The sequence below is a fragment of the Phalangium opilio genome, unplaced genomic scaffold (assembly GCF_054372755.1).
Source record: "Phalangium opilio isolate 3A_F unplaced genomic scaffold, DU_Popi_V2 ptg000041l_1, whole genome shotgun sequence".
Taxonomy (NCBI): Eukaryota; Metazoa; Arthropoda; class Arachnida; order Opiliones; family Phalangiidae; genus Phalangium; species Phalangium opilio.
In genome coordinates this window covers 7,832,939-7,853,059 of record NW_028324165.1, presented here as the reverse complement: position 1 = coordinate 7,853,059, position 20,121 = coordinate 7,832,939, and the positions used below count along the sequence as shown (strand labels likewise).

Below are 20,121 nucleotides of genomic sequence, written 5' to 3'. Positions count from 1 at the left end.
TCTAGTCGTACAACAAACCTATGTTTATTTCCGTCGAAGGAAACGTAAAGTTTAAAACATGACCGTCTGATTCTCAACATATGAGTTTTTTTTATTTTGTGACCCACTTTTGAGCGTCGGGAGAACTTCTAGAAAATGACTTTTTTTTATTTTGGAAATGACCTAGATATCTTCTAAGACCGCGGTTTCATCCCCCAAGATGTTTCTTCATTGATGTATGTAAGGTTTAATATAATCAAGAAGTGATATCTATTTTATTAGGGAGAAGATATAAATTCGCCACATTTCCAGCTTTATCTCCAGTCCAAAAGTAGGTCCGGAGTTAATTCCCACCTCTAAATTACAACCAGCATCTCATTGGTTCTTGAAAACTCACGTCAGCGCGACGCGAATGACGAAAATTACGTATTTTCCGACTGAGGAGAGGCGAAATAGCCCGGCCTCCTTTTACGTCCCCCCTTGTATTTTGAAAGGGGGACTGGGACTATGGCGCGCGAATACTTAGGCATCTTATACCTTCTCCCTAATAAACTAGATATCACTTCTTGATATAGTGTTGTGGGCTTTCGGAAGTACAGAATTGTTTCCTATATATTTGATGATACGGAAATGATTGGTATTTTTTTGTGTTGTTGGTTTCGGCGATAAAGCGTGGGTCAAGTTTCAATAGACTATTATTGTAACTATCTATGAGTAATGAAACATTTATCAGGGAGTTATTGATAGGCCTAATTAATACGTTTTCCAAAAGGAGAGGCGGCATATCCGGTCACAGGGTGACCACAATTCCTATATTTTATAATTTTTCCTATTTTTTCGATACCTTCCTATAAGTTCCTATAATTTAGACAATTTTCCTATATTTTCCTATTTTTCGAAATCTTTTCACATTTTGCGCGCGCTCACTGTTGTTTTTAGTAGATGTCACTCAAAAATTTTGAAGTGTGACAGACATGAATGCAGTTTTACATTTCTGCCACCAAGGATTAATAATACAAGCTAACGTTTAGCTTGTATTAGTAATCCATGCTGTCAGCCTGCCACCATGGAGCTATTAGCTGCAATGTAAGGCACTTTTCAGGAAACATAATTCTCACTACGATAAAATTACTCCATGAAAAATGTATGGGGAAACGGGAAAAAATAGAGTTAAAAAAATCTTGTCGTCTGCTTCAGATGGTGGTTTTAGTTTAGTCAGGGCCAGATTAAAGGGGAGGCCGAGGGGCACTGGCTCTCGAGCACAAGGGTTGTTGGGGCGCATTGAGTTCCCCATCCAACCATACTAAAAACTTGGGGATCGAGTAAAAATTTGCCGAGTAATTGAGAAAAATGTTCAAAAACATACACTCCATAGGAATAGCATTACACCCAACTTTGGAGGCTCATAAGTCTGTTTCTACTAGAGATACGGGGATGTCTTTTGAGTATATTATAGTCCAATTTGTCCCCCATCCAACCATACTAAAAAATAAGGGCTACGACAAACAGGGACCGAGTAATTAAGCAAGCCTTAGCAACATTTGCTGTTCCTTTTTTTTTCCTGACTTAAGCGGGCGCACATTATCTCGGCCCCCGGGTGCCATTTCGATGAGGTATCTGGCTAACGAATTTTATTTTATCTTTTTAAATTGAATTGTTTATTAGTGTTTCAGTTTGTTTTGAAAATCCTGTCTTATTAATTCCAAATCACTTGAAACCTATATTTTCCTATTTTTTCAATGGCAAATATCCTATATTTTCCTATTTTTTCAATGGCAAATATCCTATATTTTCCTATTTTTTTAATGAAACATCTCCTATATTTTCCCATAAATCAATTGAAAATTTCCTATTTTCCTATATTTTTTTCAAGGCTTTGTTGTGGTCACCCTGCGGTCAGGGAAAACCTGGAAAACTCAGGAAAAAAATAGTTGACGAAAAACTCACTTTGGTAATTTAGATTTTTTTAGTAAAACTCAAGGAAATCAGGGAAATTTGTGAGGTTTGAGTAAGTTTGCTCAGAAGGGGTTGCTTCAACTATAGAATACCACTCCCGTTGTTATTACTATCTACATGTGAAAAAACCTGGAAAATTCAGGGAAATATATGGGAAAAACCCTGGAAAATTCAGGGAAATATATGGGGAAAAAAACCCTGGAAAATTCAGGGAAATATATGGGGAAAAAACCCTGGAAAATTCAGGGAAATATATGGGGAAAAAACCCTGGAAAATTCAGGGAAATATATGGGGAAAAAACCCTGGAAAATTCAGGGAAATATTTGGGAAAAACCTGGAAAATTCAGGGAACTATTTGGGGAAAACCTGGAAAATTCCGGGAAATATTTGGGAACAAACCTGAAAAACTCAGGGAAATCGATTTTCCAAAAGTTGTCCCCCCCCCCCCCGACTCTAGAAAAGGGCCTGTTTTCCCGCGATAGTGTACTCCTTGGTATAAGGGGAAACGCTTTGTTGCTCCTGGAACTATAGTTTTAAATTGGAAGGGCGGATTTTGTGGGGTAGACAGCTTAAGAACGAAGCGCGTGTCAAATTGAACGAGACGTTTTGGACTTGTCTTTGTTTTTAGACTAAAAATATAAAATAACATGAAAATGATGAAAGCTATTGGTCAAGGGTTAATATACTTCTATAAATATAGGACAAAATCGAGGGGTAATCACTCGGCGTAATCGATGTACACGCTGCACCCTTAACGATATAATAAAATCTGAGAGTGATTAACACGATCCTACAAGCTGTGTTTTCGTTTTCAACTATGGAATTGTTTAAGTTGTGAAGTGTTTGTGTTTGTTTCAGAAATCTGATACTCAGATCTTTCGAAATAATTTGAAGGATTTATTTCAAAATTTAAAACGTGATATTTATTTTAAATCTTATATTACTGAATTATCAAAAATCAAAATAAACAAAATAATATTAAGGAAAATTTTAAAAACGAATTTGAAATTAAATTTTTCGTTTACAATAAACCTAATTTTAATATCTAAAATCAGGGATAGATTTAGTTTTAGAAGTAAGAATGGAGAACAGAGTAACTGTGGGCGCGCGTCAAAGTCCCGGACCCCCTTCCACGGGACGGAGGGGGGGGGGGTATGAAAGAAGAGGCGGGTCATAGCGACAGAGGTAAAAAGGAATTACGTATTTTTCGCCGTCCCCGTCAGCAACGTCATCAAAACGTAGTTTAAGTGAGCAGCCAATAAGATAATTTAAACTTTTCGTTACGTGTTGGAGGGAGGGGCTCTATACTGGGCTATGAGTTGGACTGTAAAGTAAATACTAACCGTTCTCCATTCCTACTTCTAAAATTACATCTATCCCTGCTAAAATTAATTACATGCTGTTCCAAAAAGTGTCTTATTTAACTCATCTTTAACCTAAAAAGGTTTTTTACTGCAAATAACCCTTGACCCAACTTCTAGAAATTGAAATTTTATTCTTTAGGTCAAACTTTAATTGACTGCAAATATCGGAACAGACAATAATAGTTCCAAATAGCTTATTATTTAGTTCAAATACTCAAAGTTAAACACGGAGGGAAATTCCCCCGTTAAAGTAGGTCAAGTGGGTCCTATTTGGCTAGAAAAGGGATTTTCCGGCTTACGTTATACATAATCAAATTGCTAGAAAAACTTTATTCCGTTTTCCCGCCTTTTTCTTATGTAAGAAAAAAAAACTTACATAAGAAGGAATTCTGAAAGGCTGCATGCCCTCTTCAAGCTCATCAATATTTTGTCTGAACTATTCAACCTTAGCCTTAGATAGATTGCGTAACCCTGTATTTCATAAGTATGGGTCTACCTTAGGGCTTGAGAGAGGGATGGAGTGGAAACCCCCTTACCTATATCGTTGCCTCTGTACCCCCATCTACGGAACGGCATCGAAGACCTCCCAACATCCTCAGTGGCGTTTAGGTAGGGTCGTATCAGGGATAGATTTAATTTTAAAAGTTGGAATGGAGAACAGAGTAATGTGGGCGCGCGTTTAAGTCCCGAACCCCCTTCCACGGGACGGAGGGGGGTTTGAAAGAAGAGGCGGGTAATAGCGACAGAGGTAGAAAGGAATTACGGATTTTTCGCCGTCACCGTCAGCAACGTAGTCAAAACGTAGTGCAAGTGAGCCAATAAGATAATTTAAACTTTTCGTTAAGTGTTAGAGGGAGGGGCTCTATACTGGGCTATGAGTCGGACTGAAGTAAATACTAACCGTTCTCCATTCTTACTTCTAAAATTAAATCTATCCCTGATCGTATAGTATGGTACTGAATCGTGAAGGACGCAAATTCGACACCAGATCGAAACGCCCCTCTTCCCTTTATAAAGGATTCGTTCTCGTATCAAATATCCTTTCGACACATACTTATGGAGAGCATGATGGGCTTATGTTTTAGGCCCAGACTTTTTGTTACAACTTTTTCTTACTGACCCATATTTGGGAAAGAGGGTCTAAAATATGTTTCTTGTTAATTTTATTATTAAAGTACATTGAAATTCTCTTGCTTCGCCACTGATAGTATGTACTTTAATATTTAAATGTAAATGGTTATATCAGGAATACATACAACTTACAGGAATCATTGTACCCCCATATATATACCATGTTAATTTATATGCGGGTTTTGTGGGCGGGGGTTGAGACTTGCTATCCGTCACGGGAGGTTTCTTATATTATTTCTGGTTATATGTATTCTTGAGCCCCTTAGTAACTTCGAGGATGCCCATTTCCGCACATTTTTCGAGAATCATAGCCCAATTCCGCACACTTTTTATGGCCCATTTCCGCACAGTTTTCACATTGAAATTTTAGTTCACCATTTTTTACCATAACCCATTTCCGCACCGTTTGCAAATAAAACATTTTTATTTTCTTGTTGATTAGGTTAGGTTAGGTTAGGATCGGTTCGTTTGGGGTTAGGTTAGGTTTGGTTGTGCTACAATAGGGGCATGCTATTAAACTTTTGATTTGACCATTGCAATTTCACTATAGATATAGTTTAGGGTTAGGTTTGGTTCCGTTGGGGTTAGATTTGGTTAGGTTCGGTTGGGTTAGGTTAGGTTAGTTTATGCTACAATAGGGGCATGCTATTATACTTGTGATTTGACCATTGCAATATCACTATCGATATAGAAAAGTGTATTGATAGACGTAAGCATTAAACCAAGTGTGATTTTGTTAAAAATATAAGTAAATCGAGCATTAATAATAAATCTATCGTTAAATAGCATCGAAAATATTACAATCATAAAACCTCACATTTTGGCTATTTTCGGATCAATGGGCAGGCAGCATAAGTTCAAGGTTTATTTATTTTTTATTTTTGCAAACTGTGCGGAAATGGGTTATGAAAAAGTGTGCGGAAACGGGCTATTGGTTTTTAAGGTATGAAAAATAAAACTGTGCGGAAATGGGCGACCACCAGTAACTTATCTAGCCGCCATTTATCAAGATGGCTGCTAATTAAAGAAGCTCTTTTGGTTAAGTAAGCATCTACTACTTAAGATGAACCAAGGGGTTTTGGTGATACAGCGGTCAGTTGTGGTTTTCACAAATATGAACATATATATGACCTTAACCCAATCATAATATATTTCTTAAGGTTTAGAAACTTTAAAGGCTTCTATTTTGTTAACCCTAATATATCCTATGCAAAATAGAAAATTAAAAAAAAAACAACAACAAAAGACGCTAAGCCTTTTTTAACGAGACCCTTGTTTGACCTTACCCGAACACTTCGTTAATTACATTTTTTTCATTCTTTTCAACACTCGGTAGGCAGATTTCGTGCCGAATCTAGATTTCTAAATTCCTTGTTGACCCACATTTAGGCTCTAGCAGACGAAGCCAGCTGGGCAGAAAAAAGAAACCCCTTTCTTTTTAAGCCTTGGCTTGTTACTTGACAATGGCCTGATTCTTTTTTCTATCAGACTTCAATCGCGAGACCAGTGGTTGGCAAAGCACCCTAATAACGAATCTGACGCTAGCAGTTTCTTTAAATGAAAAGTAGATAAGTCAGAGGTTATTATTGGATTTGAACCAATGGACTGTTTTCAAAAGTCAGAAGAGTGTAGCGTTGGACCACCTAATTTTCTTAAGACATAACATTTATTGGTATGTGGTTTATCTAAAGACGTGAGGTATGGCTTCAAATTAAAGGACTTCGTTGCAGGACTGGTGACACTAAAGCCCTATCTAAGGTCTTTGGTTTCACATGCATACCCTATCAATGTTCCAAGTCTTAACCCTATATCAAGCAGACGATTCTTCGGCCCCATCTACCTTTGGAAAAAGGTCTATGTTTTAAACTTGTATAACTTAGTTAAGCCTCGGTTGAGCTATCACGTGAGTGGAATTTACCATCCATATCAACGAACATTGGTAAGGCAAAACTTCCTGTTAATTTACTTTGGTTCGAATTCCTTTTTTCCATGACAAATTGGTAACATAAGAAACTGTCAATGACTGTAATTCAAAAGAGGACTAGAAAAGTAGTATTTTTTTGCGGCCAGGCTAATAAATTATGCAGTGAGCTTGGGGGAAAACATTAGCTCATTCACCTTATAGACCTTTTCGATGTTATAAAGGGGGTAGGCAACCCTCAGTATTAGGACGTACAAGGGGGTTGATACGTTTCCATCCGTCTCTGCGCATGCAATCTCATGATACAAAAAGACTACAGCGCAGGCGCCAAAAAGCGAGATGGAAGGCAAAGTTTTACCCCCATGTCTTACCCTCTCAGTTACATCCAAATGGTCTATTACGTATTTTTGCACGTGGACAAAGTTTGAATGAGACTCTCACAATCCAGTTAAATTTACCGTCCCCTATAATGGTTTGTAATATCCATGGCACTATATTATTTTTAGTTTTATAATGATTTTCATGGCTTGTACTGCCATCTGTAGGGAAATTTCGAAAGTCGAAAATGTTGTTATTTAACAGTTATTTTATTTTATTTCAATCTTGATTTTTACATATCAGTTTTATGTTCATTTTAATTCGTTGTTTAGATTGGGTCCACACAATCCTGTTAATGAAATTTAAAAATAAGAAGTTAATAATTTGGAATTGGTAAAGTACATCAAATTTGGAGTTGCTCTACGCTTGTTAAAGTTAGTTTAAAATGAGGTATAAAACTTTTTATTACCCTAAAACGTTGATTTTCGTAACGCTATAAATGGAAATTAAAATAAATAGTTTACTTGTAATGAAATAATACATGTTAAAGATTTTTGTTTAATAGAGGTAGGTCTAAAATAGATTCCGGTGTGTTGACCACGGAACATTGATTTTTATTATCAAGAAGTGATATCTAGTTTAATAGGAAGAAGGTATAAGATGCCCAAGTATTCGCGCGCCATAGTCCCAGTCCCCCTTTCAAAATACAAGGGGGGACGTAAAAGGAGGCCGGGCTATTTCGCCTCTCCTCAGGCGGAAAATACAGACTTTTCGTCATTTGCGCCGCGCTGACGTTAGTTTTGAAGAACTAATGAGATGCTGGTTGTAATTTAGAGGCGGGGATTAACTCCGGACCTACTATTCGTTTGTACTGGAGATAAAGCTGGAAATGCGGCGAATTCATAACTTCTCCCAAATAAACTAGATATCACTTCTTGGTATTATTTTAAATTTAAACTTACGTCAGGTCGAGCGCAGCTTTCAAACTATAATTAAAATTTCTAATATTATTAAATGTTTAATTTAATTATATCAAGAATGCATACAGATAATAGGAATCATTGTGTACTAACCATTTTCCCAACGCAACTTTTTTTCTGGAAAGAACTATAGACTAATCATAATGTATGACGAATTTTACCTGGCGAATAATCTATCTCTCTGCGCGTTGCACCTTGCGTGGGCACCCGACCACGCTCTGCTACCAACCAATGAAATCGTAGTTAGAAAGACGATGTACAGAATTATTAATAGGCATGACTGGTAGTAAGTTCTCAAGCCCGGCCCATAAAATCCGTATAGAAATTAACGTTGAAGATATATGAGAGCACAATGATTCCTAGTAGCTGTATGTATTCCTTTTATGGCCATACCTCTTTGGCTTTTGCGTTGTTTAGCTGGCATGTCTTGAAGTATCTCTCATGGCATGGTAGTCCAGTTTGAATTCCAACTTTAGTGAAACAATCATCCCATTTTTTCTCATCCTTGCCATAAATTAATTAAAATTAATTATTCTTAGTTAATTTTAAATGAGTTTACAAATATTTACCGCAGAGCCTGCTTTAATGTTGAAACAGTTCAAAACTTTACGAGCCTTCTCAACGCTTGTCATGTGAGCTGGAAAAATAACCCATTTAAGAACTGAGAACATTGTTAGAATTAAATTAGATATCATTGTCTTAATCAGTTTCCTAATTAAATTTGAGGGGTCATCCGTAAAATACTCGAAAACAGAGTGTCCCTTGTGGTAAACAAAATGGAGGCGATAGAAGTATAGAACATTTTCGACTCAAAATCGATTTCCCAAAGAATAAACATCCCCCTTAATTTATGCCACCAGACTTATCAGAAACACCCTGTATATTCTAAGTCGAACAGGGTTCATATCTATCATTTATAACTTTACTTACAGCACAAAATATTCATCTGCACAGTTCTTTGCGCATGAATCATATGAATCATGGAACTAGCTAAAACTAGAACAAAAACTCCGGTTATTTGAATTGAAAGCCTCATGACTGGCTATCTTTAGAAACGATATTGTAATAATGATTTAAAAAATAAACTATCAGGTTTTTATATCTTCAAATATATTGGGATATTATTGTAGACAAATATTTGTTTTGTTAAAGGACAGTGTTATCCCAGAATTACAATTTTTTCTCCTATATTCATTTTACTAGCATAGAAGTAATTTTTCTGCTTATATTTCTTCAATATTCATTTTACTAGGCTAGTATAGAAGTATATTACAATACTTCTCTTCGAGAGAAGTGTACCAGCACAAAGCGGCCTTAGTAATTGTAACATGATTCTTCCCAACATCATTTTACATTTATTATAGCAAGATTAATAAACCGAATCACATACGCCATGTAAATAGTTCCCCCTCATCATTACTCTATTAGCGCTGCTTAACTATTTGCTAAGGTGCATTTTTGTCCTACGTCAAGACAATCAAGGTTTGTGGATTAATTGATTGCTGAGGATTTAGTAAATACCAAACAGTAATTTTAGAATTCACTCTATCACAGTGCGATAGTTACCAATCTTAATTAAGTTTGATGAGCGAGAGAGCAAATTAACAAAAAGGGCTCCCTCCCCTGGGGGAAGAATCATGTTACATAACTAAAGTATTGACAGGAGTTCATACCGGAGTGATGAAATGAGCTCTAATAGTGGCGCGCATTTACCGACGCGTGACGTTTCCGCGATACCTTTACGCTCTCTAGTGGGAGAATCAAATACTACCATAGGAATGTGATTGAAAGCGCGAAAAGCGACACCTAGCGTTAGGGGCGGGGGTAGGCTCCGGGATAATAGGCCAATCATAGATCCTGTTACAAATTTGAAATTATATCGTCTGCTAAACAGCTGAGATCGGTATTGCAATGGAAGTAAAATTATTTACTGTAGTTAGTTAATTAAGTTTCATTTCACACCAAATCGCAATGTACTGGCCTACTTACCTTCGGTTGGAACTTTGACTAAGCTTTCTTCAAAGTTTTTAAATTTAATTCTGCCTCCAACGTTAACATTTCGTGCTTGGCTTGATTTGTAAACAACGCCAAGGCTTAACTCGGAAGGCGTACTAGGTTTAAAAGAAGTAACTTGAACGGTTTGAGTAGACTGACTTTTATACTTTACTGGATCTTCTCTTAGGTAAAAGTTGCACTGCGTTAACTTATTTAATGTAATCTTATCCCTAATTACGTACGCCATGCCGATAGTCCGATACCGACAACTTTAACCCTAACAGCTTATTTTCGACGGTATCCGAGCTCAGCTCCCACAAAACTATAGAATGCTAGCCTTTTTGCTAGGTAGACAGGCTTCTTTAGGGAAACCCAACAAGACAGAGAACGGGTGAAGATTTTTTCTATTGCACTATGAAGCCAGTAAAATATTAGTGTCGCCAGTCTATGTTAGTTAGTCTTTACAAAAACAAAATGTAAGAAGGCTTTCGATTGGTCAGAGCAGTTCATGTGATCAAAGCTTTTTTACCCAGAGTCCCTTGGAAGAAATGAGAGGCGAGGTTAGTAACCGGTAAGAGCTTCCCACCCCAAATTTGATTTTAGAGACGAGGAGAGAGGTTTTTGTGACGTCAGGCGTCTACAAATGCGAATTTCATAGCCCGCGTGTTATGTATTTCACTCCGGTATGAACTCCTGGTATTGAGAGGATACTGAGTGTCATCCTTCTTCTATTATCCCCTTCTGATTTTACTGTTTCGATTGAATGAATATCCCTTTCCTTTTAGAATATATTTTGGTATATTACCGTTTGTTTAGCTCAGCTGTTTAATCACGGATAAGTATGACAGCTCAAATAATATAAAAAAATAGAAATAGGAATGATTGATCGCAATATAATACCCCATATTTACCGCAAAATTGCGAAATGTTTGCTTTAAATACCAGAAGGTATTGAAAAAATATCATTTGAAACTTTTTTTATTGAAATCAAAAGAATAGACAATTTTTTTTTCAAGGATATTGCGATATTGTTTCAGATGACAATGTTTTAAGTCTCCTCTGATTGTCAAATGGGATGTATTGTCACAAGCGGGAAAACATACATAGTGTCATAAGTTTATTAGATATGTTCCAAAAGTATGCTAGCGACTTACAGCTCGAGCTAGTTCGGGAGCGACAAGGGAGATGTTGCTACACTTTGTTTTGAAGTCCATCTTCCTATTTAGTCTGCATTACTAACCTTTGACAGCGCCTCCGTAGGCATTGCTTTACCTCGAATCTATGACGTTTCACCTACGTCACTTCATGATAATCTCTCTCAGTAATCAGTGACAAACTTATGGAACATATCTTATGACAGCTAATAGGAATTTCATTGTTCCTCATTATGATTGATAGATTTAATTGTAGTAGTAGGAATGGAGAACAGAGTAATCTGGGCGCGCGTCAAAGTCCCCGACCCCCTTCCACGGGACGGAGGGGTATGAAAGAAGAGGCGGGTCATAGCGACAGAGGTAAAAAGGAATTAGGTTCTTTTCGCCGTCCCCGTCAGCAACGTCATCAAAACGTAGTTTAAAACTGAGCCAATATGGTAATTTAAACTTTTCGTTACGTGTTGGAGGGACGGGCTCTATACTGGGCTATGAGTCGGACTGAAGTAAATACGAACCAGAGGGAGGGGCTCTATACTGGGCTATGAGTCGGACTGAAGTAAATACGAACCAGAGGGAGGGGCTCTATACTGGGTGGGCTATGAGTCGGACTGAAGTAAATACTAACCGTTCTCCATTCCTACTTCTAAAATTAAATCTATCCCTGGATTAACGTATTATGCCTTATAATTTTACTTCAGTTGGTAATTTCAAAATGAATGGAGTATATTTTCTGTAGAATGTTGACTATAAAGGTGAAAATGGTTTGAGAAAACCTGAATACCATTATTCGTGCTATTTTTTAAAATAAGAGCCACAAAATAATTAACTCATATAACTTTATTTTTTTAACAAATGTTATACATTATTAGTGTATAAATTATTTTGTTAACATTTATATTTTCTGGACACATTCCTGAAATTAACAGAAATATATATAAAGTTAAAGGTTTTTGGAAAATTGTGTTGAATTAGACTTAGGGTTCATTTTCAAAACTAGGGTTAAATTAGGGTTCCGGCTTGAGTTTTAAATTAGAGTTAAGTAAGGTTAATTTAGGTCTAGGTTGTTTTGTGGTCAAATTTAAGGTCAATTTACGCTTAAGTTATACTCTGGTCAACTGTAAGGTCAATTTAGGTTTAGGTTGTTCTCAAAAATAAGGTTAATTTAGCTTCCAAATTTGAGGTTTATCAGAATAACTAGGCTTAGGCTTTGTTTTAAAATTTAAATTAACGTTTCAACTTACTGAAATGGTTTTAATCTCCTCTTCGGTCTGAAATAAGTGAAATTAAATATCGTAACGTTAATTTGTTTAATTTAAATTGAACTTAATTAACATTACCAATTTCCTGAAGCGTTTCTCGGCACATTCATCAAACTGATATAAAAATTTATGTTAATATTTACACTTAAATTAACTTTTGCGCTTAACATACCTTATTGGACATTTTCTCGTCTTCGCATAGTTTCATTAAGAACTTTGGGCAAGAAATATCAGCGCTGCCTAATTCCTTTTTGCAGTAAAGCCAGCTTTTCATGTCCTGCGTTTAAAGTTAGACAAAGGCTTAGTAAAATATCGGTTAATTATGTTAATGAAGACTGTATTAATTAAATTACCTCTGACTCAGGATCCATTTTGAAACATTTCAAAACTGCCGCAGCTTTTGTTTCATCAGTTGCCTTAGCTATTTAAATTTTGATAAAAATGTTATTCCTAAGCCTATTTACGATATAGATAAGCCTAATTTTCAGTTAAGACTTGGCTAATTAGCTGGAAAATAGCTAGGACTAACGATGATGCAGTTTGCTCTCACGAACTAGCTAAGCCTTGTTTATTAATCACTAAGCCTAATCCCATTATTTCTGATCCTGCCCGAGGCCTATAAGTAGCTGCAAAAGTCATTTCTTTGTCTTAATTCTAAAAAGACTATGGATATTCTCGTTAAGCCTATTTCTACAACTGTACATCAAGTTTCCTAAGCCTATTTCTACAACTGTACATCAAGTTTCCTAAGCCTATTTCTACAACTGAACATCAAGTTTCCTAAGCCTATTTCCTCATTAGATTATAATATCGTTTAGAACTTATTTCCTACTAATCCGAATTACAAGTTTAAGCTACAAATTATACTTGAATGTTTCTTGGTCAGAACTGTAACTATGCCCTAAATTAAAACTAGGCTTAAAAAAATTGCTGACTCACCGCAAAGTTTCTCCATGTCATCATCGCAACTAACGTAAGCCAAAAAGGCAAGTGCGAAAGCGGCTAACAGAGAATACTTCATCATTTTCTTTAAAGTTGAAAACTTTTGAGTTAGGAATCAAAGAATGAATGATGTTTTCGATGGCGTTTCAATCATATTTATACAAATTCGATTCAATATACATATTAGACCTAATTGGAAAGATTTACACAGTTGTACAAGCCTATTTAAAGTTATTTACATATATTTTCGACGTTTATTTATATGAATGATACTATTTACAATAGAATTACATAAATTTCCACCTTTCATTATGTTCAAGAGAAGAATAAAAAAATCTCTCAGGATAACGGGTGTACAATTTCGTAGTTAAGCTGGGTAAAAACATATCGTATAATTTTGGAGATAGAAAGCTTAGTTCAGGAATAGCATAGTAACTTTACAGAGGTATCACGAGAGGCCCTATGGACGTAAAATTTACCCATAGTACCCCTGTTTTTGGTAGGGCGTAAGCTTTAGGCGCCACCTGGTTATAACAACAAGAACTTTTTTTACATTGATAATTTCGGAAAACCAACACTCTGGGGCGAGGCCACCATTGGGTATTATCCCTGTAGCCAAGAAGTACCGCTAGATGTCGCTAGCCTCCCGCTTGTAGTGAACTCGGGCTCCATCTGGTGTTGCTTCTTGTCATGAGGAGGAATACCCCAATGCCTGACTCAGCCCTGTGTGTTGGTTTCTCTGTATGTAATTTCCCAAATGATCAGTTATTTTGAACCCATTTTAACATTTAGTTTGAACCTTTCATGCTGCCTTTATAAAATTTAAAATAACTCATATGCTAACCAAATACAAGCCCAGACTGCGTACAAATTTGTACCCCCAATATATTGGGGTTTTTTTCGACGTATATTTTATTGTTTGATATATAATTTGAGGACCTTGTAGTTCTATTGTTAAACAACTCGGAAATATTAAAGGTTTAAACAGCTAAAATTGTAACAATGGGTTATATTTCAAAGTTTTATTTTCATATCACTTATAAATCAGAAACTTAAACTTATTTTTATAATGCTACAGTTTATTTAACACATGGTATACAGTTTAAGAATATATTGGTCTACTTAGCTCCTGTTTTCACCCAAGATGCATAACGCATTCCTGAAAAATTGGGATAATTATTGTTAATTAAATTTAATGAGGATTAGTAGAATAATAATTAGTTACTTACACCAAAGGTTCTTAGACTTTCAACAGGCTGAAAAATAATTTCAGAAAATGTTAAAATTTATTAGAAAATGTTTATTGTACACTTCAACCTAAAACCGGGGTACTATTGGGTAAATTTTACAGCCATGCATAGGAGGGACCCCTGGTGTTAGCGTTATAGAAAATGCTTAAAAACTCACTGGAAACTTTCCACTTTGCATCCAACAATTCATGGCCTACCAAAATAAATAAATAAATTAAATTAATCTTAATTAAATTAAACTAAAATTATAAATTAAATCACAAACCATATCAGACATATTTTGATCCATGCACATTTTCATTAAGAAAGCGCTGTCTTCCATTGGTTCGGTTTCGATACTAGTTCTACAGACACCCCAAGCTGCCTTACTCTAATAAATAAATAATTAAATTGAATTAAATTAATTTAATCTCAATTAACTGCTTAATTAAACAATCCCTTACCTCATCACTAAAATTTTTGTTAACACAATCGAAAGTTTTCACAGCAAAACTTGACTCGGATGCCTTTTCTAATCGATATTAACTTAATTTAATCGTAAATAATTAATTTAAAATTAAACTATTTAACTTACTGCAAAACCATTCTCGAGCTTTCGCCTTATCTTCCATGCTTCCAGCTTGAACACAGACTAAAACAACAGCGATTGAAATTAAACTTAGAAACTTCATATTGAGATTTAAATCGTTTTAAAAGTTTCAATTTCAGGATTGGTCTTATATAGTATCTTAAAGTTTAATTGACCATTTATATTTAATAGGCATTTCCTCAAATTTAACTTGTTCTTGGGAAGGTCGTTTTTTGTTCAGCGATTTTTCCTGGCATGGTTAATAGTGTGTTTAGATAATCATAATTTAAATATAATATAATTATTTATCCTATTGTTTTGAAAATTGAATTATTTTCACTTATTGTTTAATATAATTTGTTTGATATAAGGATGAATTTCGATTTAAATACGGACCTTGAAATTAACTAACTAAGGAAATGGGTTAGCCATATCAATGCAAGATGGCTTTTATGATGGGCATTTTATCAGAGAGAATTTAGAAGGGGAGTGGAAGGGGTGGTTTGGAATGTAGCGCAACGTCGTCTGCTAAACGTTATCTAGGCTGGTCGATTTCCGGTATGATGCGTTCGTAATAGATAGATTTTAGAACACGTGACCGGAAACTCGCCTACCCCAAAAAGCTCAACGCGACATCTTGTTTGGGCGTCATCACGTTTAATAGAGTCAAAGGGGGGGCCTTCTACTCCCCTTCTAAATTCTCTCTGATTTTATAGAATCAAATCAATTATACCCAGGAATGCATACAGTTAATAGGAATCATTGCGTAGCCATTTTCTGTACGTATCTAGGCAGCTTCTTATGTATGACGAATTTTACGCAAGTGAATAATTTAAGTTGCATCTTACGCATGCGCCGAGGATCTGACGTTGTTACCAAACAATGAAACTACAATCAGAAAGACGGCATCAGAATTATGAGACGTGACGGATAGTAAGTTCTCAAGCCCCGCCCACAAAAGCCGCATAGAAATTAACATGGAAGATATAAGGGCACAATGGTTCCTAATAGCTGTATGTATTCCTAATTATAGGGTTATGGTTAAACAGTTTTTTTATACTATAGACCTAATATTTTTAGTTTAAAAAAATATGAGAGATTAAATCCAGGACTTGTTTTATGTTGAATAGAGAGCTTTCGTTTGGAGGAGGAGCTAAGATATGTGAGCTAATTTACACCGCCATATTGGTGGGTTCATTGCATAAGGAAAGCTAAAACCCACCAATATGGCTGCCAAACCCGTGGTAGGACTTGGAAGGGTGTGACGTACTACGCAGCCAACTGAAATCTCTCTATACTGATAGATAGGGCCTAAAATTAAAGTAAAAATTAGTTTTAATATAAACCAAGGCACTTAAAGAGATGTACGCCTAATTACTAATTTGGTAGTTAATCCTAACGATATTCTTTCGATTTTCAGATTTATCAAGGGGAAAAGAAGTAAGATGCAGTGGCAGTGATGATGGGCGATCCTTGAAGAAGAGATGAGTGGAGTGGTAACCCCGTATCTATAACGTCGCCTCTGTACCACCGCCTACGGAACAGCACCGAAGTTATCTCAGCGTTTAGGTAGGGTCGTACAGTACGAAATCGTAAAGGACGCTACGCGGCAGCACTTAACAATCGCCTCTTCCGAAGTGTAGGGGCGTGCGCAAGGTACACTGGGAGAGTTTCAGTGACGCAAGTCACCCATCATAATTTCCACTCCATTTTACCTCATTTCTCCGAGTCTCTACCCTTCCGAAGAGACGATTGTTAAGTGCTGCCACCTAGCGCCAATCTATTAGTATGAGAAATATCTTTTTTTAATTTTACACTTAATGTTAATTCCAGTAAAAAAAAAATCTTTTTAAGACACATGACGCCATACTGAATTGCAAAAATGCCAAGGCATCTAGGAGGACTTGGTTGCCATAGATGGCGGTACAGGTACAGTCTCTCCTATACTTATTTTGTATCTCCTTTAAAATCAGGGATAAGGGAGGTCAGATGGATTGGAAATGATGATGGGCGACCTGCGGCACCGTATCTCTCCCAGAGTCCCAGTGTACCTCGCGCACGCCCCTACCCTTCGGTAGGCGATTGCTAAGTGCTGCCGCGTAGCGCCATTTTATTTGAATGAGAACTAGCTTCTATTTTTGATATAGAGGGAGCGTCCTTTACAATTTCGTCTGGCACGACCCTACCTAACCGCTGCGGATGATGGGAGGACTACGGTGCCTTAGGTGGGGGTACAAAGGCACCGCTATAGATATGGGGGTTTCCACTCCATTACTCTCTCCTTCAAGTTAAAACCCCAGTACAAAAACTTAAGGAAATATAGTCAATCTTATTATGCAAATAAATTTTTATTTTTATTAATTACACATCTTCATTATACAGATACAACAATATAAGGTACTATAAATATTCCCTTAACTGTTAAATGCACATATTTAAATGACAATGGTCGCTCGCAGTTTATACTTTTAAAATTTTTTTGTCTTTGAAGTTAATTTTTCAGAATAATTTTTTATTTATCTTTTTTTTTTGTTGTTGTTGATAAAAATCAGCACGTGACTCCTTCGTGGTGTAATAACCACTTTTTAATCTTTGGACCTCCTCCTGAATATTGACCAATTGTTCCGTCAGCGTTAATTACTCTGTGACACGGAACTAGAATCATGATGGGGTTATTTTTCATTGCGGAACCAACTGCCCTGGCTCCGGAACTGCCACAAAGTTTGGCTAAATTCGAATACGATATCGATTGACCAATTGGAATGTCCGAAAGAAGTTTTAGCCACGCTTTCTGATGAAATGGACCTTCAAAAATTAAATTAAAAAAATAGATTTTTGGGATGTAAAATGTATGAATTTTTTGGACTTAAAACCAAATTCAAGTTTTAATGATCAAATGTTGTTATTAAAAATTGGATTTGGTGATTAAAAATCAAATTTTGAGATTAAAAATCAAATTTTGAGATTAAAAATCAAATTTTGAGATTAAAAATCAAATTTTGAGATTAAAAATCAAATTTTGAGATTAAAAATCAAATTTTGAGATTAAAAATCAAATTTTGAGATTAAAAATCAAATTTTGAGATTAAAAATCAAATTTTGAGATTAAAATAGTTAATTTTGAGATTAAAAATCAAATTTTGAGATTAAAAGTCAAATTTTGAGATTAAAAATCAAATTTTGAGATTAAAAATCCAAATTTTGAGATTAAAAATCCAAATTTTGAGATTAAAAATCCAAATTTTGAGATTAAAAATCAAATTTTTGACATTAAAAATCAAATTTTTGACATTAAAAATCAAATTTTTGACATAAAAAATCAAATTTTTGACATAAAAAATCAAATTTTGACATAAAAAATCAAATTTTGACATAAAAAATCAAATTTTGACATAAAAAATCAAATTTTTGACATAAAAAATCAAATTTTGACATAAAAAATCAAATTTTGACATAAAAAATCAAATTTTGACATAAAAAATCAAATTTTGACATAAAAAATCAAATTTTGACATAAAAAATCAAATTTTGACATAAAAAATCAAATTTTGACATAAAAAATCAAATTTTGACATAAAAAATCAAATTTTGACATAAAAAATCAAATTTTGACATAAAAAATCAAATTTTGACATAAAAAATCAAATTTTGACATAAAAAATCAAATTTTGACATAAAAAATCAAATTTTGACATAAAAAATCAAATTTTGACATAAAAAATCAAATTTTGACATAAAAAATCAAATTTTGACATAAAAAATCAAATTTTGACATAAAAAATCAAATTTGACAATAAAAAATCAAATTTGACAATAAAAAATCAAATTTGACAATAAAAATCAAATTTGACATTAAAAATCAAATTTGACGTTAAAAATCAAAATTTGACTTTAAAAATCAAAATTTGACATTAAAAATCAAATTTTGACATAAAAAATCAAATTTTGACATAAAAAATCAAATTTTGACATAAAAAATCAAATTTTGACATAAAAAATCAAATTTGACATTAAAAATCAAATTTTGACATAAAAAATCAAATTTTGACATAAAAAATCAAATTTGACAATAAAAATCAAATTTGACATTAAAAATCAAATTTGACATTAAAAATCAAATTTGACGTTAAAAATCAAAATTTGACGTTAAAACTCAAAATTTGACATTAAAAATCAAATTTTGACATAAAAAATCAAATTTTGACATAAAAAATCAAATTTTGACATAAAAAAATCAAATTTTGACATAAAAAATCAAATTTGACAATAAAAATCAAATTTGACATTAAAAATCAAATTTGACATTAAAAATCAAATTTGACGTTAAAAATCAAAATTTGACGTTAAAAATCAAAATTTGACATTAAAAATCAAATTTTGACATTAAAAAATAAAAATTAAATTTCAAGATTATCACATTGAGATATTTTTTAAATTACCTTTATCATTTGCTATAGAGGTGCAAATTGGCGGTTTTATTGCTATCTGAATACCGCTGGGATTTTTGAAATAAATGCTGAGCCACTCTACACATTGCAATGCTGGTTTGTATGAGTAACCATTGTCCTGCCATTGTTGTTGAATTAGAGCTACTTCTTGGCTGTTTAAATTAACCCAAAGAATCAATTAAATTAATGCAATTATTGAATAAATAATTAAGCATATCTTACTCTGGCACAGGGTCTATAGTGTTGTCAACTTTTTGGCTATGAATAGTATGTAATCCACTGGGACAACTTGTTATGACCAAATTTCCAATTGGACTGGAAACGATGTATGTATTTGTGGGGCCATAATGACAACAGGTCTTTTTAGCGGATTTTGTCATTTTCGAGGCCTGTTTGGCAGCCAAAATCGCTGGGACTATCATGAATAAAACAACAAATTTACGTCAAGCCTTGGTTTCCGAAAGAATGACATTAAAAACACGGATTAAACCTTTAATCGACGATATTTTGAACGTTTAGTTAAGATCTGGAAGGTTTTATAAACTTTTCCTTAGACCGAATTCAAGTATCAAACTGTAAACCCTTTGAAACTTATCGAAATTTATATCAGAATGATAACGTACGACAACAAAAACACAAGCCTCTTGTCATGGAATTATTCACGGTCCATCGTCTGCTTGCGTTTCTAACTTAATGCGCATTTTTATATCGTTAGATGGCAATACCTATTGGCTGACCGAGAAAATAGGGCTCGATCCGCCCAAGAGCTGAATTGAACTGTATGCAGTTTTGAGGCCACTACGACTCTACGAGGGGTCGGTCGTTTTGGAAAAAGTGTACGGTATTTCGAAATCC

At 34.7% G+C, this 20,121-nt stretch overlaps 3 protein-coding genes and 2 long non-coding RNA genes across 9 annotated transcripts in view; 1 reads left to right on the top strand and 4 right to left on the bottom strand.

Moving 5' to 3' along the window:
- Positions 1-16,577, top strand: part of LOC149679720 (uncharacterized) — a 109,003-nt gene extending 92,426 nt beyond the window's left edge. Inside the window, exons 1-2 of one of the 3 annotated variants that reach the window (XR_016365880.1) lie at positions 15,110-15,831; positions 15,949-16,228. This is a non-coding gene — a long non-coding RNA (uncharacterized LOC149679720). The other 2 variants (XR_016365879.1, XR_016365878.1) reach the window with 2 other exon arrangements.
- LOC149679723 (uncharacterized) lies at positions 6,983-9,925 on the bottom strand. Of its 2 annotated transcripts, none has more exons than XM_089835744.1 (6): positions 9,640-9,925; positions 8,220-8,287; positions 8,044-8,154; positions 7,633-7,656; positions 7,140-7,163; positions 6,983-7,019 (listed from the first exon to the last, which is right to left on the bottom strand). In XM_089835744.1, exons 1-6 carry the CDS (start codon positions 9,890-9,892, stop codon positions 6,999-7,001), a joined length of 501 nt encoding a protein of 166 aa, XP_089691870.1. In that variant the 5' UTR covers positions 9,893-9,925; the 3' UTR covers positions 6,983-6,998. The 2 variants fall into 2 exon arrangements, with proteins under 2 accessions (XP_089691870.1, XP_089691871.1); XM_089835745.1 differs by lacking the exon at positions 9,640-9,925 and adding an exon at positions 8,581-8,710.
- On the bottom strand, positions 11,619-13,208 carry LOC149679722 (uncharacterized). Its single transcript, XM_089835546.1, has 6 exons — positions 12,998-13,208; positions 12,412-12,479; positions 12,231-12,335; positions 12,137-12,172; positions 12,041-12,067; positions 11,619-11,712 (listed from the first exon to the last, which is right to left on the bottom strand). Exons 1-6 carry the CDS (start codon positions 13,080-13,082, stop codon positions 11,692-11,694), a joined length of 342 nt encoding a protein of 113 aa, XP_089691672.1. The 5' UTR covers positions 13,083-13,208; the 3' UTR covers positions 11,619-11,691.
- On the bottom strand, positions 13,959-14,882 carry LOC149679721 (uncharacterized). The gene is made up of 6 exons (XR_016365877.1): positions 14,825-14,882; positions 14,694-14,761; positions 14,516-14,620; positions 14,408-14,443; positions 14,230-14,256; positions 13,959-14,159 (listed from the first exon to the last, which is right to left on the bottom strand). It is a non-coding gene; the product is annotated as an uncharacterized LOC149679721 (long non-coding RNA).
- Positions 16,578-17,147: 570 nt separating the features above from the next.
- Positions 17,148-19,929, bottom strand: agt (O-6-alkylguanine-DNA alkyltransferase). 2 transcript variants are annotated; one of them, XM_089835476.1, is made up of 4 exons: positions 19,757-19,929; positions 19,489-19,681; positions 19,258-19,418; positions 17,148-17,623 (listed from the first exon to the last, which is right to left on the bottom strand). In XM_089835476.1, the coding sequence occupies exons 2-4, from the start codon at positions 19,644-19,646 to the stop codon at positions 17,367-17,369; spliced, it is 576 nt and encodes a 191-aa protein (XP_089691602.1). In that variant the 5' UTR covers positions 19,647-19,681; positions 19,757-19,929; the 3' UTR covers positions 17,148-17,366. The 2 variants fall into 2 exon arrangements, with proteins under 2 accessions (XP_089691602.1, XP_089691601.1); XM_089835475.1 differs by lacking the exon at positions 19,757-19,929 and having other exon boundaries at positions 19,489-19,750.
- Between the last annotated feature and the right edge of the window lie 192 nt (positions 19,930-20,121).